The 27,343-nt window shown below is 37.6% G+C and overlaps 5 protein-coding genes across 13 annotated transcripts; 2 read left to right on the forward strand and 3 right to left on the reverse strand.

The window, feature by feature from the left end:
- Positions 1-151: 151 nt before the first annotated feature.
- LOC140788355 (uncharacterized) lies at positions 152-2,800 on the reverse strand. The gene is made up of 3 exons (XM_073137572.1): positions 2,288-2,800; positions 1,941-2,071; positions 152-1,008 (listed from the first exon to the last, which is right to left on the reverse strand). Exons 1-3 carry the CDS (start codon positions 2,513-2,515, stop codon positions 273-275), a joined length of 1,095 nt encoding a protein of 364 aa, XP_072993673.1. The 5' UTR covers positions 2,516-2,800; the 3' UTR covers positions 152-272.
- A 1,236-nt stretch (positions 2,801-4,036) lies between these two features.
- LOC140788991 (tRNA dimethylallyltransferase 9) lies at positions 4,037-6,316 on the reverse strand. The gene is made up of 2 exons (XM_073138558.1): positions 6,175-6,316; positions 4,037-5,527 (listed from the first exon to the last, which is right to left on the reverse strand). The coding sequence occupies exons 1-2, from the start codon at positions 6,188-6,190 to the stop codon at positions 4,143-4,145; spliced, it is 1,401 nt and encodes a 466-aa protein (XP_072994659.1). The 5' UTR covers positions 6,191-6,316; the 3' UTR covers positions 4,037-4,142.
- A 244-nt stretch (positions 6,317-6,560) lies between these two features.
- LOC140789328 (photosystem II stability/assembly factor HCF136, chloroplastic) lies at positions 6,561-10,710 on the forward strand. Of its 2 annotated transcripts, XM_073138992.1 has the most exons (9): positions 6,597-7,021; positions 7,588-7,823; positions 8,230-8,360; positions 8,555-8,687; positions 9,292-9,414; positions 9,914-9,988; positions 10,106-10,221; positions 10,459-10,536; positions 10,643-10,710. In XM_073138992.1, the coding sequence occupies exons 1-8, from the start codon at positions 6,694-6,696 to the stop codon at positions 10,523-10,525; spliced, it is 1,209 nt and encodes a 402-aa protein (XP_072995093.1). In that variant the 5' UTR covers positions 6,597-6,693; the 3' UTR covers positions 10,526-10,536; positions 10,643-10,710. The 2 variants fall into 2 exon arrangements, with proteins under 2 accessions (XP_072995092.1, XP_072995093.1); XM_073138991.1 differs by having other exon boundaries at positions 6,561-7,021; positions 10,459-10,710.
- Positions 10,711-11,587: 877 nt separating this feature from the next.
- LOC140788666 (uncharacterized) lies at positions 11,588-20,137 on the forward strand. Of its 8 annotated transcripts, none has more exons than XR_012109056.1 (10): positions 11,588-11,726; positions 12,700-12,822; positions 12,937-12,980; positions 13,355-16,450; positions 16,723-16,827; positions 16,935-17,109; positions 17,635-17,848; positions 18,169-18,259; positions 19,048-19,118; positions 19,404-20,137. XR_012109056.1 is itself a non-coding variant. In XM_073138038.1 (7 exons), the coding sequence occupies exons 1-7, from the start codon at positions 12,008-12,010 to the stop codon at positions 17,845-17,847; spliced, it is 3,795 nt and encodes a 1,264-aa protein (XP_072994139.1). In that variant the 5' UTR covers positions 11,957-12,007; the 3' UTR covers positions 17,848-18,073. The 8 variants fall into 8 exon arrangements, 1 of the variants encoding a protein (XP_072994139.1); XR_012109058.1 differs by having other exon boundaries at positions 13,462-16,450; XR_012109057.1 differs by having other exon boundaries at positions 11,623-11,726; positions 12,696-12,822.
- Positions 19,298-21,984, reverse strand: LOC140788667 (probable acyl-activating enzyme 5, peroxisomal). The gene is made up of 3 exons (XM_073138039.1): positions 21,571-21,984; positions 20,630-21,433; positions 19,298-20,071 (listed from the first exon to the last, which is right to left on the reverse strand). Exons 1-3 carry the CDS (start codon positions 21,766-21,768, stop codon positions 19,424-19,426), a joined length of 1,650 nt encoding a protein of 549 aa, XP_072994140.1. The 5' UTR covers positions 21,769-21,984; the 3' UTR covers positions 19,298-19,423.
- Between the last annotated feature and the right edge of the window lie 5,359 nt (positions 21,985-27,343).

A 27,343-nucleotide genomic window follows, 5' to 3' on the forward strand; every position in this document is an offset into this window, starting at 1 on the left:
TACCTAAGTTTTTATTAGAATCGACTTGCTGTCTTATTTCAGGTGAACAAAAAAACAATTATACAGGATTACTTTTGCAAATTTCTTTAAAAAAGCTGTCATAGGACGAGCACGTAACCGACAAGAAGAAACCAGGTAAAACGATCGGCCCTGATGACTTATCATCCTGCTTTCTGTTTCATTTTCTCTTAGAAAGTTGTACGTAGTATTACAAACAATTGTGGGCTATGAATCTAGACAAGAATATAGGATAAATCTCGTAAATGAGTACACTAATCTAAAGCAGTTTTGTTCCTCCAAACTGATATGGGATTTGGTATCCCATCAAAAAATGGCTTGATAGCTTCAGACTTCAGTGTCCATTTTGAAGCTGACCAAATGGAGGACACAATCTCTGGCTCTGCCAAACTAGATGTGCTCGACGACTTCCTTACAGCAGTGAACACATCAGACAGTAAAGGATCATCCTTCGCATTTGGAAGGGATTCTCTCTGTCCCATGACCATATCAATCCTGCTTCCGGATTTTGGTCTTGGAAATTGACTTCGGGCAATCTTAGTTGGGAAGGCTCCAGTATCCTCAAATAAGTCAGTGGTATCTAACAAAGAATCAGTTTCAGCTTTTTGTCGCCGTCTGACGGACATCTCACTCTTTGATTTCTCACCCTCACTGCCAGCTTCAACAACAAGCTCATCCTCCGAGAACTCACCATTTTGTAGCGAGAAGCGGTTTACTGGACTTCTCAATATCTGATGCCTGCTTGGATGCTGTGGATGAGGTGCCGGACAGACTCTGGGAAGTGGTTCACTTGCTGCATGCCTTAAGCTGCCTGTTTTATAGACGGCCATTTCAGTATCCTTTGTTGGGTCTCCTTTTTGTGGTGTGAGACCATAGTATCCCTGCAAGGTGCTCATAGCGGGAGAGATGCTCTGCGGAGAAGATTTCAACTTCAGGGACTGGAAGGAATCTACAATATCTTTGTGTGGGGAATGAATGGGAGTCCGCCGTCTGCATAATTCAATGTCATTCTGCGAATCTTCATGAAATAATTACTCATGTATCCATAAGTAACACTGAAATATTTGTTATTTTGCATAAATATGAAAAATTTATTGGTATATTGTTTATGCCAAATCATTATGTTCCTTATCATCATCATCATCATCATTTTGCCAACCTTCTCCTAGCAACACTCAGATAGCAAGATGACAATTTTCAAGTTGAAAGGCTCCACGAGAGGGAAACAAATTATAGCTGGATACCAAGCCAAGTTAGTAGGAAAGCTCTTTATCTTATTCGTTGCAGTATAGTCTCATGGAAACTATAATTAAATTGTCTGGATCTTATAGCATGAAAAATCTTCCTATCATTAATTTATTCAATTAAATAGCTGCCAATGAATAGGTTTGAGAAAGATCATGTAAAGCAAATGCATTAATACATCAATTTTGTAGGCAAACTACAATCATAAGATTGATAGATTTTTCAGATAGACCTTACAATCCAATTACATCAAGAGGCCATTTGGTTTCATGTATTTCAAGATACAGTATCTATAGTGTGAAATGTAAAACCAATGTAAACAAAAGTTCTATATCTTTCCTATTTTTCTTTGCATTAAAGGTTAAGATAATGTGTTTTCACATCCATTTAATTGGTGGATGTCAAAATGCTGCATGCGAGCCCATCTTAGCCCTTGAAAATGATATTTCGTGAAATCTATAAACTAAAAACTGATTTGTATGTTACATTTTGTATGTATAGATAGAGTCTTTCCAAATGCATGATGTCAAACAACCCCTTAAATATCTTTCATCTATTTATTTATTTATTTTCTCTTCTCTAACTACTGCAATCCAAAATTGAACCACAAAGAGGAGAATAAAGGGTAAAGAAGTAAACAGAAGAACGCAAATTATGATATGAGAGGAGAGATTTACATGTTCCTAGCCGAACCATTCAGCTGAACAGGGGATGGTAGGTGCCTTCCTGGTAGAGGTATTTGCAATGACTTGTGTGCAAACATCTGCAGATCGCTAACCAATCCATTCATCCTTCTAATGTCAGCTATCTACAGCATTAAAAGAAGACTCTAATCACAATCATTACAATAAACTATATGCTCAAAGTTCATTAATGCAACAAATTTTGACCACTACTAGTAAATTACTTCTATGGCAAGATCGCAGATTTTCTCCTGTTAAATTTCTATAATATAAGTCGCATTTCCCAAAAGTCGATTCATCAGCTCAACATCCAAATGAGAAAGAGAGAGAAATCCAATTACCTCGACGCCATACTTGATAGCGATACCAGCGAGTGTGTCCATCTTCGACACCTGGTGCTCGATATAACCAACGTCCGAAGTATACGAAGAAGGGGACGACGAGCGCAAAGGAGACACGATCGAAGAATGAGAGTTACCGAACTCCCTCTCGGGCGAGACTGCTCCGTTAGAGAATCCATCTAAAAGCGGATGAACGATTTCATTCCTCCGAACTCCATCCGATCCCATCCCAGAGAGATCGAGTTCGAAGGATTAGAGAAAATAGAGCCTTAAATCCACCAAAAAGAAGAAAAAATCGTAGAGATCGAGACCGGAGTCCAGATCGAGCGAAAGAATTCTAGATCGGTAGATCTCGCGACGGCGATGTTGATTTCCGGGAAAATTTAGTGGTATTTGGAGTATATCATCTGGAATTCGAGGATTAGTCACGCGAGGCGTCGCCTTCGCTGGAATGGAATCGGAAGCGAGAGAGCGAGAGAGAGATAGAGAAAGAAAGAGAAGTGGGAGGAGTATAGCTCACACGAGTCTTTTACTTCGGTTGACACGGTCTCTGGAGCGCCCGCCACGTGGAAAGATTCCGAAGGCAATTTGGTAATTTCGCTCTCCTTGGCCTTTTTCCCATGGACCACTCAAATGTCATGTCAAACTCTCAAAAGATATTAAAATTATGCGTTAAATATATTTTACCTTTATTTATTTTTTTTACAATAATACTCTCTAAATCTAACAAAGTATTAAAACTCTATCAACTCAATTGCAAATGATAGAAACACCCTTATTCTTCTTTATATTCATTCTTTTCGATTAAGATATTAACACATAAAAGTCATAAAATTTTGAAACTTATAGAGATTTTACAAGGCCCCTCTCATATTATAACAAGTTGCAAGAATATTAAGTATATAGTCTAAAAAACACACAAAGTTAATTAGAAGCCTAGAATTCTACTTTGTTATCCCTTTATTATAACAAATAATCTCACTAAGACTATTTTATTATATAACCCTCAAATTGTATATAATTATATCTTCTATTGTGTATAAAGTTGGTGGCTGCCATCATGGACTCTAACCTGGCGTTATCAGCCATTTTTTTACGATTTTGCCCCTGGTGCTTGTCCTCATGCACTATTATTGTCATGTGTTATTAGAAATAATTAAATTAGCAAAGTTTTATCCACCGACGCTTTCTGCGGCCCAAAAATTATAACTTTTTTCCTTCTCTTTTATTCATTTTTTCTTCTCGAGTGTTATTAGTTATCACAAATAACTTTAAAAAAATTATTCGCTCATGCTAGAGAAGAAGTCAAAAAATAATAATAATAATAATAAATAAAAATTGTACTTGTTTATAAGTTGTTAGCGTGATTTGTTGCCATGATTTAGTAACCGAAAGCTGTCGGTCAAAGAAGTTGTCAATCTATGTGTTACTTTGGATGCTACTTCTTGCAAGTCAACTATTCCAAGTTGGTTAAGTCGAAAACTAATCGATTTGACACTAGTTAGTCCCACATCGGATATTTGAAAGGAAATCATAGGGTATACTAAACCGAATGCAAGAGAACTCATCGAGCAATGACGAGGCGCACGAGTGCGGACTGGGGTCTTGCACGTTTGTCTTAATTGTAGGATGAAATGTGCTTAGCTGAGCTCATAATATTTTATTTTTTACATTTTCGAGTGGTTTATCTCGTAACTAGTAGGCCTCTTGTATCACGTTGTCCATGAGAATTACCAAAAACAAATCTAGTTGGGATCGAAAAAGGAAATCTTGATATCTTTTGGAGTTCACCAAGGAATCAGTGGCGATAGAGTACATGAAAGGGAGAAAGAGAGAAGGAAAAAAAAAACAAAGTTTACTGCTGCTGAGTCCTTCTAATCCACTCCAGGACACTACTACAATCTTCATCACTAATAAATAGCCTATTTTTTGTACGATAGGACTTCAGTTCATAGGATTCCTGTCTGCCGGTGAGTTCTTTTTTCATCTTTAGTGATTCAGGCACCACTGTTCCATTCTGATCATGGTAAGCATCACAAATGAAATCCACAACTTTCTCAAAAGGTTGAGATGAATCAATCCACTGATAAATCAGCTCGTTGCGGAACCAAGTCGTCTGCCTCTTTGCAAAATTTCGAGATGCCGTTTGAAAGTCGGACAAAAATGCGTAATACTCTTTCGGTGAGCTTCTACCCCCTTCTTGCCTGCACCTTAGCAAATACTCCATAGCTTGTCTATATCCAATTGCTCGAGTTGCAGAGTTCATGTTCGGGCGAAGACCTAAATCAAGAAGCCATGAGGCTTCAGCAAGTAAGCCTTCCGTGTCCATGAGCATCTCCTCACACCTGAAATCTATTGATCTATAAAGCTCTACTCGTGGGCTTGAGATGAAAATGCAAATGAAGTCATAATCGAGGTCCTTTCCAGGAAATTCTCCTGAAACATTTATATCAGAAGTTCCATTGACTGAGGTGTCTGTTGGTTTTGAATCGAGTTGCTCACGAAATGAATCATATGGTACACTAAAAGCGGAAGGAGGGGATCCAGAAGATCTGATAATCTCTAGGCTACGCCTTAAGCGGTACCAGTCATTCGAAGGCAAGTTACAAGCTTTTGCATCACCGGCCTTCACTACTAAATCTACGGCTGCATCCCATTGCCCCTTCTTCTGCAAGTTCATGAGCTCTGGCCAAACTTCAGATGTAATCTCTAGTGATGCTTTAGGAACATCTGGCTTTCCATATATGTACCACCGCAAGTATAGACCAGTCCCACCTGCAACTACCGGCACCCGGCCTTTGTCAAGCACACACCTAGTTGCTTTCCTTGCATCCTCAAAGAACTGCCCTGCAGAATATTCCTCTGATGGGTGCAAGATGTCGATTAGGTGATGAGGTACTTCATTTCTTTCAGAGGCTGAAGGCTTAGCTGATCCAATGTCGAGTCCACGATACACTTGGACAGAGTCAGCACTGATGATCTCTCCATCAAGCCTCTTTGCGAGCTCCAAAGCCAGCCTACTCTTCCCCGCTCCAGTAGGACCAGAGACTACAATGACTTTATTCTTCTTATTTGAGTCAGGGAGTGAAGATGAGGTAATTAGAGTCTTCCGTGAGGAGAAAGAGAATGGGGGAATTCTCTTGCGAGGAGAAAGATGAGGCAGATTCATCGTCACTTTCGACGTAAGCCATGTACTCCACAACGGCAACCCAATGCCAGCATTCATCAGTGGAAGAACATCTAAAGAAAGAATCAGATTGAGTATCAATTCAGAGACTGAAATTGAGTGCTGAACAGTTCAAATCATATTCCACAATACAAGCTGAAGAATTAAACATGATGCTACTGCTGATGAAATATATCACAGGTACTACAGATGTAAATTGGTGAATATAGAATTATTTTCATATAACTTGTAATGTCTAGGATCATAGAAAAAAATATAATGAATAAATCAAAACAGCTACAGAAAAATAATAACAGCGTGCCATCATCCATGCTTATATGTAATACATGGGTGCCTGAATTTTTTTAATATGGGACTAATTTTCAACATTGGTTTTGCACAAAATTTTCTGCAGGACTATATGAAACTGCATTCATGACTGAGAATACCCATGCTTCCAAGGTAATGTCACATAATTTATCCACGCAGAAGCTGATAACAGAGGCTAGAGCTAATACATGTTCACAAAAGTATTCGAACTTAAATTCAGTATCAACAGCTCAAGTGAAACAATATAAACAATTCAATACTTGTTCTACTTGGCAATTGATCGAACAGTTGGTGAGCGGCAGTTACATTACAATACTACCACAACTTTCTCAACCTAACATAACAAGTCCTCAACTATTAGAATGAAAAGAACAGTGTAACAGCACACCACCTATTCGTTGGATCATTTGCGTCGTTGCAACTTGGGAGTCCCAAAGCTTTTATCCAACCTCCCTCCTCTAAAGTAGCTAAAGAAGAGAGACGACTAATTCGAGTCGATCCTATTCGAGCTTGGGCTAACCCGAGACGAACATTAAGTGACTTGAGCCACGTGTACCGACTAAGGTTTAAGGGTGTGAATTGGGCTGGAGCCTGGACTGGGTCAAGTGGGCTTTCCCGCTAAATACGAAATGAAATTGGAAAAATTACATTTTACCCTCTGGGGGTAAGGAGTAAAATATAAAACTTCGAAAGTATGTGGGGTTAAATATAAAGTGGTTTTCTTCTCAAAATCAAACGTATAAAGTATAACATCGTGGCACTCGGATAACCGTCATCTCTCTTGCGATGTTATCCACACTTTGAGAAGCTGCTATTCGTACCGCGAACGCGGATAAGAACACTACTAAAGAGAGCGAGTCGAAGAGAGAGGGGACGAAAGAAGGCGAAAAAGATCTCTGTTTTCTCTCCAATGGCGAGTCTCCAATTTACTGATCTAAACCTTCTCCTCCTCAGACCCTCCTCTTCCTCTTCCTCGAGGAAGCCCGGCCACAGCCATTGTCCCCTCGTTCCTCGAGCCGCCTCCCACCCTTCCCATTCCTCCTCCTCCAAAAGTCGGCGCCAGTTCATCGCAGAGACCGCTGCCGCCGTTCCCCTGGCGCTCGTGCCCCTCGCAGGAGCTCCGCTGCCGGCGAGAGCGGAGGAGCCGTCGCTCGCGGAGTGGGAGAGGATCTACCTCCCGATCGACCCCGGCGTCGTCCTCCTTGACGTCGCTTTCGTGCCCGACGATTTGTCCCACGGTCTCTTCTCTCAATCCTTGTCTTGTTGATTTTGTTGAACCGCTCTCTTAGCTAAATCTGAAACGTCAATTTTAGTTTTGCCTTTGTAAACGTTGGGCCGTGATATCTCCATCTTAGATCCACGTCTACTCTGTTTTGATTGCTGTAGTTTGCTTTCAATTCGGTGCTTACTACATTTTAATGTGCTTGGTTGCTCGTGTTTGATTGCACTGAATGATGTGTAGTTGTCTAACTGTGCTAAATGATGATTCTTCTATCCTTTTAGAAGAAATATTTTTCCTTTGATAAGTTGAATTCAAAAAAGCTGGGAAATTTTCCCTATGATCTCTACAAAGCTTACATAAGTACAATTCCCAGGCAGTACTCTGGGAACATAAAAATGTCACTTTTAAAATTTCCAACATAACAATGTATGAAATTGATATGCATTTACTTCTTTTTAGCGGTAGAGTAATTTATATAGCATGTTGTTATTTACTTGAAACTAGAATGTGAGAACTACATTTGAACTGCTCTGACTATTTGTTATTGAAGATCGATAATGAGGTGTGACCTACATCTTTCAGGTTTTCTTCTGGGGACAAGACAAACTATAATGGAGACAAAAGATGGAGGCCTTACTTGGTTTCCACGCTCTATACCTTCTGCAGAGGATGAAGACTTCAACTACAGATTTAATTCTATAAGTTTTAAAGGAAAAGAGGGGTGGATTGTTGGAAAACCTTCCATTTTGTTGTACACATCAGATGCTGGAGAAAGCTGGGAAAGAATACCTTTGAGTGCTCAACTTCCTGGAGACATGGTACTCATAAGACATAACCCTCCATAATTTACACCATGCTTCCTTCTTAGTGTAATTTTCGCTCTACATTATGCACAATAAATGGTCCTCGGCAAGTGCAAGTTGCTTTTAGACAAGAAGGTAGATCTTGTATAAAATTGTCATCGTGATAACTGAAAAGGGTGGGGGAGAAAGCAAAGCCTTTTACTCTTGAGGCTGTTGATTAAAAAAAAAAAAAATCAGCAACCATGCCTTAAGTATCAAATATTTTAGTTAGGCTACATGTATGTTTTTCCTGCATCAAATTATGTGAGAATTCAGTTAGCAGATCATCATTCTTTTTGTTCATTTTCTTTTCTCTTAGTCATAAACACATAATGTGCCACTAAAATCTAATTCAGGCAGAACTACTCTTGTTACATCACAGGTATATATAAAAGCAATTGGTGAAAAAAGTGCAGAAATGGTCACTGATGAGGGAGCAATCTATGTTACATCCAACCGCGGATACAACTGGAAGGCTGCTGTTCAAGAGACTGTATCTGCTACTCTTAACAGGTAGGTAAGAATATTATGCATGAAGAAAGCAAAATACAAGGTGGACATTACAATTAAGCCATAAAAGGCACTGTATTGGCACACACATATATTTCATCTATAAGAACGTTAGTTGTTTTCAAGCACTCTTCACTTCATAAGGTTCTAGATTTTGAAAGCATATCATATTTATTTTATTTTTATCTATGATACAGAACAGTTTCCAGTGGCATCAGTGGTGCAAGTTACTATACAGGAACCTTTAACGCAGTAAATCGCTCTCCTGATGGCCGCTATGTTGCTGTCTCAAGCCGTGGGAATTTCTATTTGACCTGGGAGCCTGGACAGGTTTGCTGGTTATATTTTCTTTTACAACTCTGCTGATATTCCATCCTCTTGCATTCCATATTATGCTGAAATCAAGGGCATTTGTCCCAGACGAGACTAAGCATTGACCACAGCCAGTGTGCACTAGGACTCCCCATTTTAACTTTGCATGCCTACAAAGTACAAACAAATTGGATTAACCCAAGTTTCTTAGACCTAGTTACGATACTCTTTTTCATTCATAGGAGATTGAAATAAGAATTATCTATTGTAATGTCTTGGTTTTGGTTCGTTGATGTCATATATGTAATACTCTTTTTCTGAACTTAGGAAACTGTTACCTGGTTTGCCCGTAACAGACAGATACAATCTCTTATGACCCTAACAACAAGGTTGTTTTGTAAAGCATTGCATATGGAAACTATAATTTTGCTGTTAGGCTTCAGTATCCATCTTGATAAATTCATCCTTCCTAGTGATGCTTGCTACTAAGCTCAGAATTTAAAATATAATATTCTTCCCAGTACTTAAGTGACAATGAATTTTATTTCTGACTAGCAAGATTTAGTCTGTTCCTCAGTTTTAGATGGCCTAGATCTTTAAATTATATGTGTAAATTTTGCAGCCATACTGGCAACCACATAATAGAGCAGTTGCGCGACGAATTCAAAATATGGGATGGAGAGCTGACGGTGGCCTTTGGCTTCTTGTGCGTGGTGGTGGACTTTATCTAAGTAAAGGGGCAGGGGTAATGAAAGTGGATTTATTGGTTTATGATCTCATTTCTATATTTCAAAGTTAACGCTTGAAAATTTTGTGTACAAGTTTTCTCTTTCCTACCTGATGGTCATGAACTTGAATAGTTCTCTTTTAGGAGAACACCTTGCTGTCAGTGCTTAGGGGTTATTTCTATTATTTTGGGTATTATTACAGTGAGGACAATTACAATTTCACAAACTGCAATGAATTAGCAGATATCCTGTGGATGTTCTTTTCTTGGATATATAACATACAATGGGTTGGTTCTTTAGGGTATTTCCAATTAGCTAGATCACTTTAGTGTCATATTGTAAGAGTTATATATTGGCTAGTAAATTTTACATTTCATTTCTATGATCCTTCTGACATCTTTGTGCAAGTCATTTTAATTCTTTGCGTACTTCAGTTTGAGAATTAGAACCATTTCATTACTAGACAATATTCTGAAGTTATATGGTTGGCTTACTAATCATTATTGCTCATTTCAGATATCTGAGGAATTTGAAGAAGTTCCTGTCCAGAGCCGGGGATTTGGTATTCTTGACATTGGTTATCGCTCAAAGGTAATAGCAGTGCAAAGTAAAAGCAAAATGGAGTGCTTTATTAACTAGGCATGTTTAATTGTATGTAGTGGTGCTGCATGGAAGTTTATGAATACACTGTTAAAATGTTGATTCCAGGATGAAGCATGGGCTGCTGGGGGAAGTGGCATCCTGTTGAGAACTAAAAATGGGGGAAAGACCTGGACGCGAGATAAAGCTGCAGATAGCATTGCTGCAAATCTATATTCAGTCAAGTAATTATTCTTCTTTCTCAGCTCTACATTGCTTCACAATGTTTCACATTATTATTGCACTCAAGAAGCAGTTGAATGAAATGTCAACCCACGTACTTATCTCGATCTACCTCTGCCTGTAATCTAACAAGGTCCAAGAGAAGATAGTAAAGCTTACTGATTTATGTAAACTCCTTTCGCTGTTGTAAATAATTCTGATATAAACGTAACACAAAGTACTCTAAAATCATTCTGCAGATTCATCACTGATGGCAAAGGTTTTGTACTCGGCAATGACGGCGTCTTGCTTCGATATTTGGGCTGACATAACAAGATGTGAGAGAAATTTCTTTTAACTTCTTTGAAGGCATGAATCCATGTAATTACATTTTTGTACTATAAAGAGTCACTATATCCTCATGTAATTTTCATTCCTCTGTAGCTGTATAAGATCTTGTATCGTCATCGTTATTCAAGGAATGTTGCTTTCCCCTGAGGACTTGAAGACAATGAACTAGCCTTTAACATTCTTTTATAAGTTATAAGTTGCATGGTGGAGAATTGGAGATATCTCTCCTATGTTTTGTCTGATAACGAGTATATTCTTATGGTCCTCGTCAGATTCAAGACAAATAATTTGCATCAGTATCCCGGGAAAAGAAATATATATTACTCATCTACTTATAACTTGAATAAGGACCTTCTTGATCAACTGACAATGAGTATAAGATGTGATTTGCAGTTAATCCAAATGGAAAGTGTTTCCAATACATGAATGTCGTTAATGTATACGATTTTTCTAATTAGAGTTGTAGTCTTATGCATAGTGTAAGTAACAGTCACTATTTTTATTCCTATTATATAGCTAATTCTATACATATTAACAATATTACCTTACAAAACTATAGGAGTTAAATCTTACGATGATTTAGTATCATTTATTCTTTTCGAAATAGAAAATGTAACTCTAAAACCTCCCAAGTTATTTAATTATTTCAAGAATGACATTTATGTTTGCTTACTATTTACTTTTCCATCCGAAAGTGACATGCGATAAATATTTGCTTTAGTTTATGCCAAAAATTATTCTCCTCTTCCTCTCTAAATTTATATTAATATATTTATACCCGCTTTCTCCCAATATGTATCAATCTTTTCACTCTCTTTTATTCTAATATATCTCTCTTGATAGTAAGATCCATAATTTCTATTCCTCTCATTTTCTGAATCTCGATCGAACTCTCCCTTCTAGGACAACCCATATATACAGAAGAATAAAAATTAATTTTGTAAATTAACCCTTTTTATGAATTATATAAATAAATAAATATATATATATATATATATAATCGCAACCCGGAAGTTACGATATTTTCGCTCACCTACCCCTTGCGAAGTAGTTGTCGTCTTCAGCGTTAAAACCTCTTCTCCTCTTTCCACTCACTTCCACTCTTTGCTTCGCTTTCGTCTTCCGCTTTCTCCTCGCGGGATTCGCACCAGAAAGCCGAGTAGCAACTCGGATTTAGGTGAGCCGTTCTTTCTTATCGCCCATAGTGATCCATGTCTCGAAGCGGCCGCTAATTTTAGCGTGGATCGCTGTCTTCCATCGATGGCCTCTTTTTAGTATCAATCGCAGCAACAACTTGTTTTGCTCCGATTTCTTGTTGATCCGGATTTTCCATTGGTTTGTATTCTGCTGTTTTCTCGATGATGCGGTCGATGAGGATTGGCATGCGACATTTGGACATTTTTCCCGATTGTCATTCACTTCTATGATTTATCTGGCTATGCGTTCATCTTCTTGCATATGGATCGAGTAAACAAACGAAGAAGCTCTAAATTTGTCGTATGTCTAGAAAGCTTTCGTGTTTCAAGTTCTATTTCATTGTGAATTTGATGGTTGCATGCAGTTTTATATAAATGCTCTGTTTTATTTAACTATGCTGATTAGAGTTGAGATCGTCATATGCTGTTGCAAATTAGTGGATCAAACTAAACTTGTTTTTTGGGCTTTTGAGTGCCAATGTGTGTGACTGTAATATGAGGAGTTGCATGTGAGGTTTGTGGTATTTTACCTCTCAATATATTCCATCAGGAGTCTTAAGCAACTTGAGTGATATTTGGAGAAGATGGTCAAAGTGATTGGTCAATAGATCCTAGTTGATGCGCATGATGTTGTAGATGAGGTATAGTCAGTGTAGTTCTTGAGAGATGGTTTATATTGGGTTCAGATATCAGATATGAAGTAAGATCCTGTTAGCAATTGTTCTTCTGTTAAAAAACAAGGGGTTTGCTGAAATTCTATATCAAATCTACCACATAGCTTTTAGTTCACATTTACTTCCATAAAGAATAAGAACTTCACCCTTTTTGTCATCAAGGTAATGTAGTGCTGTTCATTTTATCTGTGAGTGTAATTTCTGCTTTTATCTGAAGTAGCATTTGTTTTCCATTTAGCTCATTGACTCATGCATTTCATACTCACTTCTGCATAGACAGGCTCAAGAAAAGATGCCGTATGGGCATGGAATGGCCAGTAATATTGAGAAGATTGCGGATAGGAGAAGTCGCACTATGTTTAAAAGTTCACGAGATCAGAGTAACAGCAGATTTTGTTCCAAGGTTATATGTTCTTTTTTTTCATTTATAGGCACCTTTTGTTTTCTTCCATGGAGATGCAGACTGAGTTTCCTCTTGTGAAAATTGCTGAGATTATATGTATGCTTCTTTCTTCAGGATCATGAAGCATCCGAAGTTATTTCAGGGAATTCTGAAGAGAGGTACTATACTGTAGACTTATGGTTAGTTCATAGTTGGTTACTTGAATTCTTACAGAAATAATGGGTTTAGTTGGATTAAGCTTAGTGACTTTATTGTTCCTAATGTCAGCAGTGCAATACAATTTCTTCTGTTTGAATTGAATTATCATCTTTATTTTATATTTGCCAATGCAATGCTGCTTTCTTAAAACTTGTGATGAAGAACTTAAGTGAATTTCCTATCATCATTTGGGTTCTCATGCCTTCCTTCTGCATGTGTTATCACTATATTCATGGTTTACATTTTACATACACTCACATGCTCAATTGCTCTCTATTCATTCTCTTATTTCTTTTAGTAATCGAGTGGATTTAAATTAAGTTTCATGTACCAGGTGCCTTATTTTCCCATTCTTTGCCCTTGAGCTTGACTCATACTGGAAACTGGCTCCTTTTTTATCTCCCTTACGAGGAGCTGATAGGAGAAACTATCTGATTTCAGGAGCTAACATGGATGGTCTTGTGTCTTCATCTCCACAACCAACTATTATTTTTCAGATCGACCTGCCAAGTGAACAGAAGACGGGTGCACTTGAGCAGACTGATTCCTCCAAGTCATTTTCTGAATGCAATTCTTTCGTAGGTCACGATAGTATGCTTGAAAGAAAAAAACGGGCCACTAGCGTGAATGATTCCTCAAGCATATACATTGTGAGTGGCTTGGTGTTGGATAAATCTTCCATTTCACATTGTGAGAGTCAGACAGTTGGTTCAGATTTCATAGGCAGTGATATTCCCAGGGCAGACAAGACTGTGAAAGGGAGTCCCAGAAAGAAAGGGAAAAAGAAAGGGAAGCGGCACAAACGAGCTATGCACAAAAAAGCTTCCGTTGGGTTAGAAATCCAATGTGAAGCGAGCACAGGTGGTGCTTCTTTTGTGATCTCCGACGGCGATGATAAAACTTGTTCTTCCAAGCATCTGGCCGACAAATTGTCTGAGCAGGCATCTTCTCCTAGATATCCACTTAAAGAAATTCATATGGAAAAAGTTGATAGCGATAACAATTATGAATATGTAGATTGTTCAACTACTTTAATGTCTTCAACATCTTACAGCGATGATACAGATGATTCTGGACCAACAGCTTCATCTCAGGCAACATCTGGTGTAAGATTTAGCAACAACAATACCAATAATTTGAATAAAGCATCAAGTGCTATTCAAACTTCAAAAGAAGATCTATTAAAGTCTAGTGAGAATCACAGAAATGTCCACCCAAGACAAAAGAACAAATGCTACAACAATTCATCAAGAAGATCCATGGACAACCCTGGTGCTGCAGTAGAAGTACAACCATTTCTGGATGGTTGGAACAGTGATACCAGCAAGAAGAGTAATGATGATGTTGAGCCACAGTTAGCTGTTAAGGTTGAAAGTGGACATAATTGTTTAGAATGTGGTATTGTCACGGACTTTGGTAGTTTGAAAGATTCTTACATGTATACAAGTGTAGATCCATGCAATAGTTGTACGAAAGAGCCAGAGGACTGCTATCCTAGTAACCATGATCGGTCAAAAGATGTCATTAGTGGTCAAAATAGTACTGAAAGCACTCAATACAGCAGCGAAGCTTGTAGCAGCAATGATTTTTGTCCTGTTATTTCTGGGAAAAGAGGTAGCCGAGCTAGGAAATTGTCTGGTATTGTGGGCCTTAATGAAGCAAATAGATTGGGTGGCACAAAAATACATGGATATGCTGAAAAAAATGACCTTTCTGTTTGGCAGAAGGTTCAGAAATTTAACAATGAGGAGCTAATCAACAAACCAAGTACTTCATGTACTACATGTCAGGATGTGATCACACTAAACGAATCCAGAACAAGAATGAGATTTGATGAAGCTATTAAAACAGATTTAAGCAAAGCAGCTAATGTTGCAGTTAATTTGACTGAAATTTCCTGTAGATCCTCAGGCACAACCCAAGTAAGTAACGTGAAAACAAAACCAAGTTCAGCTTCCAAGCAGAGCAGTCACCAGTCCCAAAAGGGTTCCTGCACTTCTAAGACCAGTGTGCTGAGAGCTGACAGGAATCATATTCTTCAAAAAGAAGGATCACAGACTTTGTTGTCAGTTAATGGTACCGAGCAAATAAACAGAGAATTGATGTCGTCCAGTGTTACCTTGTCTCAGCATTCTTTACTCCAATCAACTGAAAGTATCACCAACAACCAATCTGAAGAAAAGCAGATGTCACGGTGTGACATGAGAAAAATGACATCAGGAAATATTGGTGGTTTGGGATGTGAAAGGCTTACACAACCTTCATGCAATGAAGCTGGTGTACTGATAGCTCAACAGGATTCTCATGCTCATATGCCCATTAAAGGAAGCTCCTTTTGCATTAGTTCTGAGGATCCAAAGAAGATGACTGGAAATTATCAATGTGCAACATTGGAAGCTGAAAAATTTCTTCCTGAATGTAGTAAATTGGACAGTAAGTTGGACTATTGTGCTGGACTGATATTCCAGAAGTGGATCCCTGTAGGGAAAAATAATTCAGAAGTTCCTGATATTGGCCATTCAGATGGCTTAAAACCTTCCATTTTAGAAAACTCAAATTCTGATAGTTGCAATTGCAATGATGTTGAGGTAGAGGTTTTGAGATCAGTTGATCCTTGTATTGTTCATTGTTCTAGTGCTGGGCTGCTAAGTTCGCAACATCTTTTCCAGCATGTAGATCCCTCATGTCGTGAAGATGCATTAAATTATAAAGGGACAAATCGACCGTGTTCAGCTAAAGAGTTTTCTTGTGCACAAGCTGCGGCCAAGTGCCAAACTCATGATTTGAAATGCCAACATTTTCCGAGATCTGAAACTGATTTGGACAAGATAATAGAAGCTGTTAATGATGCATATAAAGTGCAAGTCAAAGTGGAAGGTATTCACCTGGTCAATGGCATTCCTCTGGCTGATTTTGAGAGATTTATTTACTCTGCCTCCCCAGCTATTAGTTACATCCCATACATCAGAAGTTGCCAACTTTGTTCGCCGGAGCAGCTAATTGGTGACTCATTGTGTTGGCACCAGATTCCTAATAGCTCATTAAAGAACATCTGGCAGTGGTATGAAGAACCTGGGTGCTACGGGTTGGAAGTAAAGGCACAGGACTATCGTAACTTGAAAAGATTGCGGACCAATTATTCTGAGTTTAGTGCATATTTTGTACCTTATCTATCTGCGGTGCAATTGTTCAGGCAATCTGGAAGCAACAGGTCTGGAAACCTTCAGGATGAGGCAGCTGGACTTGATGAGACCTCAACAAGTTTATCTTATTTGCTTCTTCCGCATTCTTGCAAGCAAAATGATAAACTCCTACCAGGATCCACCTTTTCTACTGAGGATGATCAGTTTTGTAAAAGAGGTGACGGGGAGCTCATTTTTGAGTATTTTGAGTCTGAACAACCTCCTCGACGACGCCCATTATTTGAAAAGTTAGTTCTTGTACTCTATGAACTTTCCCTGCACATTCTGTTTGTTTTTGGATATATTTTTTAACCTTAGGACTTGATACCTTACTGTTTATTCTTGCGACACAGATCTGTTAAAATTGTTGTTTATTTTCCTTGTTTCTGTTTGTACTCTTTATTTTACTAAATTCTTGTATTAGCATTTATGCAGAGACCTGCTATTTTTAATGTTTCTGCGCTATTCGTTGTGCTTACAATTGTTTGCCTTAACAACATTTCTTGGTCTTAACTTATAGGATAAAAGAGCTGATTAGTGGCGTGAAACCATCTAGTGGCCAAATATTTGGAGACCCACAAAAGTTGGAATATCTCAACCTTCGCGATCTTCATCCTGCTTCCTGGTTTGTTCTGGATATTTTAATAGTCTTTGCTTCCTTGTGGTGTATTATTTAAATAGTTCTTTTGCCAGATAAATTCTTTTATTAAGAGCATTTCTGCTTTTCTTCAGGTATTGTGTTGCATGGTACCCTATTTATCGTATACCTGATGGCAATTTTCGCGCTGCATTTTTGACCTATCACTCTCTAGGCCATTTGGTTCAACGAAATGACTCGTCAAATATGAATGGTGGTCTTACTCATGTAGTTTCTCCAGTTGTGGGTTTGCAGACTTACAATGACAAGGTACTATAACCTCTGTTTTGTGTTTTACTGGTATGCTGCAAAATAGGAGACAGAAGTTGGTGATAAAAACTTATATTGCCACTTTAGTATAATATTGACTTGTCTTAAAGATACGTCAGCCCGACCTTTTTGCACTACTTTTGTAGTTCAAGAGATTGGCACTACCTGCATTTTGCTTTCCTGGCATCTTCTTCTACTGATCTAATATACATATTTATACTGCAAAATTTAAGAGGGATTTTGGAGTGAATCTAGGATTTCTATGATAACCAATTTAATCCAGTAAACCATATAAAAGTGGAGAAGCAGATCAAAGTAGCTGTGGTTATTTCTACACAGTCAAAGTGAAAGAAAGCAAGTTTACAGTATCCAGGGAGGTCAACCTGTCCTGATGGCTCCTATGTATTACTGTCTTACATGGGTTTTTTTTTCAAAAAGTCATTTATATTTTACCATGCCATCTTATCTGACAATTGTATTTACTGGGATGTTCTACTCAAGGTGTGATGTTGGACCATTTTACAGGGAGAGTGGTGGTTCAGGATGAAGGATTTAAACTCTAAGCCTATGATGTCAGAAGAGTCCCTACATATCAACCCCTCAGAAGTATTAAAAGAGAGACTGAGAACACTCAATCAAACTGCAGTTTTGATGGCTAGGGCTGAAATTCCTAAAGGCAGTCAGATGTCTGCCAACTTGCATCCAGATTATGAGTTTTTCCTATCCCGATGTCATTAGAGTGCGTCTATTTGCTGTTTAACTCTTTTATCTATTCCTAGTTTCTCTAGTAAGTAGTTACTTGCAGAGAGAATAGACTAAACAGTTTTTGTCGGCGGCAAGAGTCTAATCTGAAATAATAAGTAATGCAAGTGCTGGACTGCTTAATCTGTACCTCAGGCTGTGCAACAAGTATATAAGATCTCTAACTAATGATATAGATACTTTAAATCGCTTATGGTGCAAACATTGTAGGTCGTGCCATCTATTATCAAAGTCTATATTGCTTGTTCTGTTAGTCGTTGACTTAGCCTGGGAATGTCAAATTCCATCCTTTTGCAGCAGTTGAGGAGAGATCAGGGAACTTAAATAATCGACGAAAGCTTTATCGACATTCAAGTGCTACCAAAGAAAGCAGTTGAAACTTCTAAAGGTATCATTTTGATTCTTCTATATACTCCTTGCACTAGAACTTTTAACATTCTGTCCATGTGCTATTCAGGAGTTTTGGACCATTTTAGGTCTGTCCATAATTATTTTTAGACGTCTAATTAAAGTATATATGAATAAAGTGTATTTTAACATTGCTGTTCTAGATAGTAAATTTTAAATATAAGTTATTGATTAGTTGCTAAACCTTTATATGAAAAAAAATTTATTTAGAGTGGTTTTAAAATTTTCATATGAATACCTGAGTCATCAATTATATTCTTACATATAAAGTCTTCACAGCGTACTATATAAAAAAATAGAGTATTTTTTTTTATAATAAAGTGTTTTATGTAATAGTGATATCGTTAAATTGTTTAGCTGTTTATGTTTTATATAAGTTATTGTATTCTTTGGTCAACTTATGATGTGGCAGCTGAGTTGGCTAAAATAGGTTTTCAGTGATAATAAATTTAATGAACAGACTAAAAGGTAAAAAAAGTTTATATAGAGCCCCCTTTTTTTTTTCAAAAACTCCTAACATTTACTCTGTAACTTCCTTGCAAGGATTATTTATTGCTACCTGTGGAATATTCTCCCTTTTTTATTTTTGTTGTTGATAAAACCTCGTTCAAGTCTATGTTATCCATAAGCTCGGTGGATATACATCCAACTATGTTACAGCCGAGATTTTTTATTAAGAAAATAGCTTAGAATTCACAGGCCTCATTCAAACACGGAAGTCAAGCATACTAACGGACTACTATATAACTTTATCCTTATTGCGTGCAGGAGAAGAAAGCTTCGACCACTCACTACCTGCTTGGGGAAGTACCATCCAAACAACACGATGTGTCTATCTGGTAAAGATTCTCTCTCTATTTATCTTAATTTCCAGAAGATTCAGACGTCTTTAATTTTTCCAGTTAAAATAATGCCATGTGATTAATTTTAAACATTTTATTTTAGAGAAAAATTGAGAGTATATAGTTGAGAGTGAAGATATTAGATAATCGAGCCAAAGAAAAAACAAGAGTCTCTATGCATAATTAACTTTTGCATAATAATTTATTAATATTATTCCAAAGTTTATAAGTATACCAGTTCAATATCCAATCATCTCTCTATAAAAATACCAATCGAAATAGGTCGACCGACTCGAACCAAATCACATTCGACTCGTTCGAGCCGAGCCCATCTGCTTAGCCAAATTCCTGAGCACGTACTTCTGGATTTTTCCGGTGGACGTCTTCGGCAACTCGTCCTTGATCACCACCGTCTTCGGCACCATGTAATGCGGCATCTTCTCCCTGCACCAAGCGATCACCTCCCCCTCCTTGGGCGGTGAGCTGACCCCTTCCTTCAAGCTCACGAAAGCGCAAGGCGTCTCTCCCCAGAACTCGTCGGGCCGCGCCACCACCGCCGCTTCGTTCACCGCCGGGTGACCGTACAGCACGGACTCCACTTCGATGCTGCTGATATTCTCACCCCCGCTGATGATGACGTCCTTCGACCTGTCCTTTATCTCCAGGTACCCGTCCGGGTGCATCACGCCCACGTCGCCGGTGTAGAACCACCCGTTTCTTATTGCCTCTTTAGTGGCCTTGTCGTCTTTGAAGTATCCCAGCGTTATGCACCCACCTCGGAGGACTATTTCCCCCATGGTGGAGCCGTCTCGGGATACGCTGCGGCCGGTGGCGCCGTCGATGATGTCAACGACGGTCATGACTGGGGTTCGCACCCCTTGCCTCGCCTTGAGCCGAGCGCGCTCGGTGGCCGGGAGTCGGTTCCATTGCCCCTTCCAGGCGCACGATACCTTAAGAATATCAAAAAATTAAAACCATCAGTCATCGTATAATTAATACAAAATTCCTTAATTCAAGTTTATGTTTATTAGAAATATAAATATTATGCCTCTATTATCAACTTAACACTTCCTACATTGTACTTTAGTTTAATTTGCATCCCATCATTCTACTATTTATCATTCTGAGCATGTTTTATATATATATTAGATGACATATCATAAAACTATTAAATTGTTCAGTGACTAAATCCTCTAATAAAGGAAGCACCAAATTTGCAAAACTGTTGAGCACTTACTAAAATAAAGGAATTGCTAATGTGGTTGAACATCTAACTCAATTGAATTGTTTAAAGCTCATGTTAATAAGAGAATATATGATCATTCTTTTGCAAAATTTGATAAAGTTCCTCTTTATATGAGAAAAGATCAATAGTTTTTAAGCTAAGTAAAACATTAATTAAAATTTCTAAACATCATATATTAATTCAAAGAATCTTGCTTTTATTGCATGAAACTTTTTATAAGCTATTAAAGTAGACTAGAAAGTGAGGGAGTTGTTAACAATACCACGAGCCCGGCCGTCTCGGTTAACCCGTATCCGTGGTAGACGGTGAACCCGAGCTCCTCCGTCCTGCGGAGCACCTCCGCCGGAGGCGGCGCGCCGGCAGTGAGCACGTGCACGGGATCCCGAAGCGTCATCTTCTTGGGCGCGTTGGCGAGCATGTTGAGGACGACCGGCGCGCCGCACAAGTGTGTGACGTGGAAGTCGGCGATGGCGGCGAAGACGGCGGCAGGCTCGACGCGGCGGAGGCAGACGTTGGTCCCGCCTTTGGCGGCGACGCCCCATGGGAAGCTCCAGCCATTGGCGTGGAAGATTGGAAGCGTCCATAGGTAAACGGGCTGCTTTGGGACCGACCAGTCGATTAAGGAATCGAGGGTTACAAGGAAGATGCCTCGATGGCAGTGGACGACGCCTTTTGGGGCGGAGGTGGTCCCAGAAGTGTAGTTTAGCACCATGGGATCCCACTCGCTTTTGGGTCGGATCCAATCGAATTGGGGATTACCCATCTCGATTAGCTTCTCATACGTGAGGGAGGAAGGAGGGCTCGGGTTGGGGGCTTCTTCGTATGGGTCTTCGATTACTACGATTTGAGGGGGTTTATGGGAGAAAGGGAGGAGGTTAATAGCTTCTTTAAGTAGATCAACGGAGAGGATGTCGACGATGACGAGCTTGGAGTCGCTGTGGCGGAGGAGGACGGAGATGGTTCGTGCATCCAAGCGTGTATTGATGTTGTTGAGCACCCCTCCGCACATGGGTACGCCGAACTGCATCTCGTACATGGCCGGGATGTTCGGTGCGATCGCCGAAACCTACGAGGATTAAAAAGAAATAAAAGATTGGGTTTTTACGGCGGTTTTGGGGGTCAAAGATTGGATTTTGAAGAGAAATCGCGAGGTTGTTGGTCGCGATGATTTGGGATTAATTTGTAGAAGAATAAAGAGGTTACCACATCGTTGCGGGAGATGCCGAGGGAGGAGAGAGCAGAGGCGAGGCGAAGGCAGCGCTCGTGGGTTTGTTTCCAGGTGAAGACGGTGTCTCGGTAGATTACGGACGGGGAGTCACCGTAGACGACGGCGGTGCGATCGAGGAAGGTGAGAGGAGTGAGAGCGCTGTTGTTTGCCGAGCTGGGACGGAGGTTATCCATGGCTGCGGACCTCGAGCTTCGACAAATGGACAACCGCCAAGTGCGGTGCGTCAGTGAGAGAGAGACGGAGAGAGATGAGGAGATTATTTGGAAAAGAGAGGAGCTTGGTTTGTCCTTTTATAGCGGCGGGGAGGCTGGCGGATAGTTTGACGACTTTTATTGGGTTGGTGGAGGATAAAGATGACTTTGGTAGGGTCTTTTATTCCAGAAGAACTTGAATAGAAAGAGAACGGAGAAGCTTCTCTTAAATTAAGGAAAGGGAACGGAGAAGTTTTACAAGTCGGAATTAAAGTCGTAATTAGCTTTACTAAAATATAAGTCTAATATCTAACACAAAACACAAGCTATAATAAGCCTCCAAAAATAACCTAAAATATTAAGCCCACGTACAGTTCATCTAAGCAAAGCAAACATAAACGACTAATAATTAAACTGCAGCAACTACTCTAAGATAAACATAAGATCCTTCATAAATCTACAACATCATAAATACCCGGCAAGCACAATCTATGATAATCTAAAAATAATATAAATATAATAGATATATATTTTATACTTAAATTAATAAAATATATTCCTCAGTGCCATAATTATTCTGCTAAATAAATTTTAACCAAAGGTATACTCTCTCTTTTTTTAAAGTGTGTTTACACATATATTAATAATTTGTACCACCACTGCATTCATATTTAAAGCACTTGGCAATGTTATTGTCCAATGTCCATCAAAAATCAAACTACTCCTCCATGACCATCTACTACTCATGTAATCTCATTCTAATCTTCCCATAATATAGATATGGATTATCTGCTAATCTAATGGCGCCAAATAATCAAGATGTAAATCGTATTTTCTTTTCATAAATAACTAAATATTCAGAATTATTTATTTCATTATTAGTGTTTATTTACTTTCTCCAGACTTACTATTATGTATAAATAGGAGCATATTGTTGCAATTTTTTAAATAAAAAAAAACTTGCTCAAACCCACCTTCAATCACAAAAAAATTATCCATGCCTAACACTTCTCTAATGACATTATACATACAATATCCCTTATTATGTTACTCATCCATCGAACCTTAAGACATTTTATTTACCCTAATATAATTGCGTTGACTCCATTAATTCTCCAACTATCCTCTTGTCTTACTACCAACAAAAAGATCAAAGGCTCCCTCATTATAGATTCATCACAAGAAAATCATGGAACTTAGTTCAAAAAAATTCATATGAATTTATCTTTTTTAATATACATTTTCCCACCAAGCACTTCAAGTTAAAGTTGGAGTTACCCTATCATCCTGTAGAGTTATTTTAGTAACTATTCAATTCCATTAGAAATAATAGGGTGGTTCATAATTCTCACGTATAATACATACAAATTAGATAACTTACATTTTAAAGCAAACTGCAAATTTATTCATTTGTCGTCTTTGTTCATGGATAAATACATAGTGTTTAGATAGTTTAAAAAGTTTATATTACATTAGTATTCTTAACTTTGAATTTTAACCGTGGTTAAGTTTCAACTTCTCTCTCAGAAAAAAATTTAAAATTTTTTTTTTTAGCCATGACTATTTCTCTTGGCCATATGTGACAAATTCTTTTTCTGCTAAATGAGTTTTATTGATTTCATTGATAAAGACCCATCTTGCTTAAAACAACGTAGAATTTATTTCACTATAAGCTATGTTAGTTTACAATCTTTATTTGTTATTATAAGTAATTAAAGCTCTTGAATAAGTATCTCAGTTCTTGGCTGTGAGAGATTTGAGAGGTTTGACTCTATTGATCAAGACCAGCCCTCTCTAAAACAACCTAGAATTTATTTCACTATAAACTATGTCAACTTCTAATGCTCATTTCTTTAATTCCAAGGATGGCGAAATCCACTTGTGTAAGAATTGAAATGGTACTAGAATTTTATATGATACACAATAGAAGTGCCGTAATTGTACTGCACATATTGCCCACGACCATGGAGATTTTGACCACAATTAGTTTCTTTATTATTATGAGCACATAAATTAATTATAAGTTAAATAAAAAAGATTAGTCTGTTCTAAGACATTATGATGCTATAATTGTGGTTTTAATCATTAATATTCAGACGACGTATGGATATGATTATGATGCCATAATATAACAATGCCATACTCTCTATATAACAGTTAGCCATTGAAATGCTCAACTGCGCATGCACGACGCCGTTTAAAATAACTATACCAGTACAAATTTGACCATAGAAATCCTTCTCTCTTTTTCATTCAAATTAGAGAAAGAAGAGAAGGGTTGAAGGAGAATTCAATGGTCTTCTTTCTATAGTGAAGGCAATAACTATATTTTTCTGTTTGATTGGTTTCTTCTAATGTAGAAATCTTCCTTCGATGTCTGAAATTTGACATAATGGTATTTCCTTGGCCCATTTATATGTGGTGGGCATTGGATTAGTTTTGATTCATTTTAAAAGGACGCAGAAATTAGAGTGCTTTCCCTTGCTGTTGTGTGGCTTTAATCTAATTTAGATAAATAAGACGAGTATTCTATTGTGTAGAGTTAGTTTTAAAGAATTTAATCTATTATATAATAAGAAAAATAACACAAAAAACAATTAAACTTACTACATTAAGACTCTTATAGTCTTGTTCCACAATGTTACGAACCAAATCTTGAACGATCAGTACGCAGAAAAATTATAAAATTTTAATGAATGATAGCCTCGTGAGTTAACGTTATTTTAGCGTTGGTTCGAGTGGATTTGAAGTCTAAGAGCAAAAAATTAAGCGGAGGTGGCGACGACCATAGAATAGGATGACTTGTGAAGAAAAATAGTGACTAATGTTTGGTAGCTTAATAGGTTTCTAGAATTAAGATCTTCTTTTAGGAAAGTAAAGACGATCTAACGACTCCAATAAAAAACAAATACAAAATAATAAAATAATTAAACTCAATATTTATTCTACATATCTTAATTAACCCACGACCAAGAGTAAGGTCATAGTGCGTCAAATTTAATTCATTTATTAGGCTTACATATGCAATTATATATTTTAATTTAAATTTAAAATTAATAAATAAAATCAACTAACTCGACGCCAAAATTGGCATAATACTTCCACACTACATACACGGTAGCATTTATAATAACTCGCAAGTCCAACTACGGGGGCTTATTTTTTAAAGAAAAGAAAACATTTTTTTTTAATAAAAAAAAGAAAGAAAGAAAGGATTAAGGGCACATAGGTCGACTGACACGGCCCAAGCCAATCACTTGAAGAGAAAGGTTAATGTTTAGACTCACTTCCATTTGGAAGCCCAGGCCGAGGTCTCCCATGGCCCATCGTCACCTAAAAAAGTAAAAGATAAAAAATTAAGTAAACTTAGAGATGCCACAAGAAAGAAAACATTAAAAAGCAAAAAAAGGAGTTAGATATAAAAATAGTGATCCACAAACTAAAAAGTGTTAAGCATCACAGTCTGCCAAAAAATCTCCCTTTTTTTTAAAATTTTTTTTTATTTTATTTTGTAACATAGAGTGAGAAAAACTGAAGTAAGGACAGAAGAAGACGAGGTTTCAACATTTGGTCCGGTAAAGCCATCTACACTCCATACTGTAGCAGCACTTTAATTGCTAGAAGGACTCATGGTGATTAAAATTGTGAACATTAATCTAAACATAGCTACTGATTGGGTCATTGGTGTTGTTGTCTAACAATACATTATATTGATGTCCCTCTTCCTATTGATCAATGTTGGTTTTTTGAGTCTGGTGTAATACTAAATGGTCTGGTGTAATACTAAATGAGATTATATTTGTAAAGACCAGTCCAATTCTCTTAGTGATCTCTACTGTACTTCAAATTATCAATGATATCACTAATATTTGGCGTAGTAGTCAAGTCTTATCAGTCCATGATAGAAATTGTTGGTTTAATCTCTGTAATGAACATAGAAGGTGATGGGAGTGCTGTATGTACATGTTTTAGGTCTATTTATAATTGTCTAACTTATCTAACTAATTAAATTTACCAATTAACCTAATGTTCAGTATAAAGAAAGATAATAATAATAATAGAAGAGGAAAACAGCAGGGAGATCGATCTGAAACATGACAGCCTATGGAAACTTGAGAAATGGAATCAAATATGCATGTTAGCACTAAGCTCACCAAATAGTCATCATCATCATCATCATCATCATCAACAGTGCTGGAATTAACCAGCTGAGCTACAACCATGAAGAGGAAAAGGAGAGCTATGAAGCACTTGCAGAAAGCCATGGAGACAGCTAAAAGATGTAGAAATATAAGCTTAAGCTTAAGCACACTCAACTGCACTCTTTCTTGTTCTCAGGATGGTGGAAGGCCTTCTCAATATATAAATAGAGGGGAAAAGAATGTGTGATAAATTTTTACTACTGACACAGTTACTTGCCTTTCTTCACTTTGAGTTGACCAAAACGATAGTTTTACTCAGTTGGGTACTTACTATAATAAAGATAAATTACATCTGAAGAAAAAGGAAGAAGAAGATTGGCCAAAAAGAAAGACAAATCTTATAGTCTTGTAGTGGTTGGGTGGGGCATATTCCCAAGACAAGACTACTTTCCCAGAATTAATTGCTATTGATTCTTCCTATATTAGCTACCCAGTTAGCAATCATGGTTTTCTGTGTATATGCGTAAGACTTTTGCCTCTACAAGGATAAGTAACAGTTGACATTTGTTTTACAGTAAAAATGTGCATCATGAAAACGAGGAATCTTAGTATAGTGATCAATTGTACCATATAACTTGTCGTCAAAAGGAGCTGAACTGGATCGCATGACTGTCCAAAAAAGGAACACGAAGCCTGAAATATGGTGTCAGAATAATATCAATTTACAATAGTTTATTTTTAAATTGTACACAGAATTTTATTTTTACCCCCCCTCCTTTTTCTGTTATTTTTAGTTCAACCTCTCTCTCTCTCTTTTTTAGCATTCAGGTTATTATTTAGGTCATATTTAACTTGTTGCAAAAGTATCAAATAGCGATTATTCCATAAAGATAACTCTAGTAATACTACTGCAGCACTACATTCTTCATAAAGAAAACTAATGGAGAAGTATTTTAGATAATAATTGCAGAAAATGAGGATTTGATTTAGAAATTTCCCTAAAGTTAAATAAATAAAGAAGTTACAAGCAAAGTCCAAGATTTTTGAAAAAAAAGAAATAATCTAAGCTCGTGAATCAATTGTCTCTTGTTTTTATCCTCACTCACAAATTTCATTCATGTGATTATTACAGCATATTGTTAATTTATAATTTTTTAAAAGGAGTTGGGAAACTTCTAACTCACTTCACTCACCTGGGCTAATTCTATTCCTTTTTATTTTCTATAGCTATATGATTAGTTTATTTAAATTTTTTCGATGAGTTTATTGCCATGGTCCCATGGATATAGTCTGTGATATATTCCATACAAGGTAGAGAAGTATACAACTTATTCAGAATAATTTCTCTGTGTATAGTTAAGTAAACAGAGATAATAATGGATCAAGATTGCCAAGGTTGTAGAACATGGACCTGG

The sequence above is a fragment of the Typha latifolia genome, chromosome 5 (assembly GCF_019914945.1).
Source record: "Typha latifolia isolate L0001 chromosome 5, TyphaL0001v2, whole genome shotgun sequence".
NCBI lineage: Eukaryota > Viridiplantae > Streptophyta > Magnoliopsida > Poales > Typhaceae > Typha > Typha latifolia.

Excerpts from the sequence above, each read along its gene's own strand:
- LOC140788666 (XM_073138038.1), top strand. The coding sequence starts at position 12,008 with ATGGATCGAGTAAACAAACGAAGAAGCTCTAAATTTGTC. Across the intron at positions 12,047-12,699 it reads GAAGAAGCTCTAAATTTGTC|GCTCAAGAAAAGATGCCGTA; the intron begins GTATGTCTAGAA and ends CTGCATAGACAG. Across the intron at positions 12,981-13,354 it reads TCAGGGAATTCTGAAGAGAG|GTGCCTTATTTTCCCATTCT; the intron begins GTACTATACTGT and ends TTCATGTACCAG.
- LOC140788667 (XM_073138039.1), bottom strand. The coding sequence starts at position 21,768 with ATGGATAACCTCCGTCCCAGCTCGGCAAACAACAGCGCTCTCACTCCT. Across the intron at positions 21,434-21,570 it reads GCATCTCCCGCAACGATGTG|GTTTCGGCGATCGCACCGAA; the intron begins GTAACCTCTTTA and ends TAATCCTCGTAG. Across the intron at positions 20,072-20,629 it reads CCGAGACGGCCGGGCTCGTG|GTATCGTGCGCCTGGAAGGG; the intron begins GTATTGTTAACA and ends GATATTCTTAAG.
- LOC140788355 (XM_073137572.1), bottom strand. The coding sequence starts at position 2,515 with ATGGGATCGGATGGAGTTCGGAGGAATGAAATCGTTCATCCGCTTTTA. Across the intron at positions 2,072-2,287 it reads CTATCAAGTATGGCGTCGAG|ATAGCTGACATTAGAAGGAT; the intron begins GTAATTGGATTT and ends TTAATGCTGTAG. Across the intron at positions 1,009-1,940 it reads AATGGTTCGGCTAGGAACAT|ACGGCGGACTCCCATTCATT; the intron begins GTAAATCTCTCC and ends TGAATTATGCAG.
- LOC140789328 (XM_073138991.1), top strand. The coding sequence starts at position 6,694 with ATGGCGAGTCTCCAATTTACTGATCTAAACCTTCTCCTCCTCAGACCC. Across the intron at positions 7,022-7,587 it reads GCCCGACGATTTGTCCCACG|GTTTTCTTCTGGGGACAAGA; the intron begins GTCTCTTCTCTC and ends TACATCTTTCAG. Across the intron at positions 8,361-8,554 it reads GTATCTGCTACTCTTAACAG|AACAGTTTCCAGTGGCATCA; the intron begins GTAGGTAAGAAT and ends TCTATGATACAG.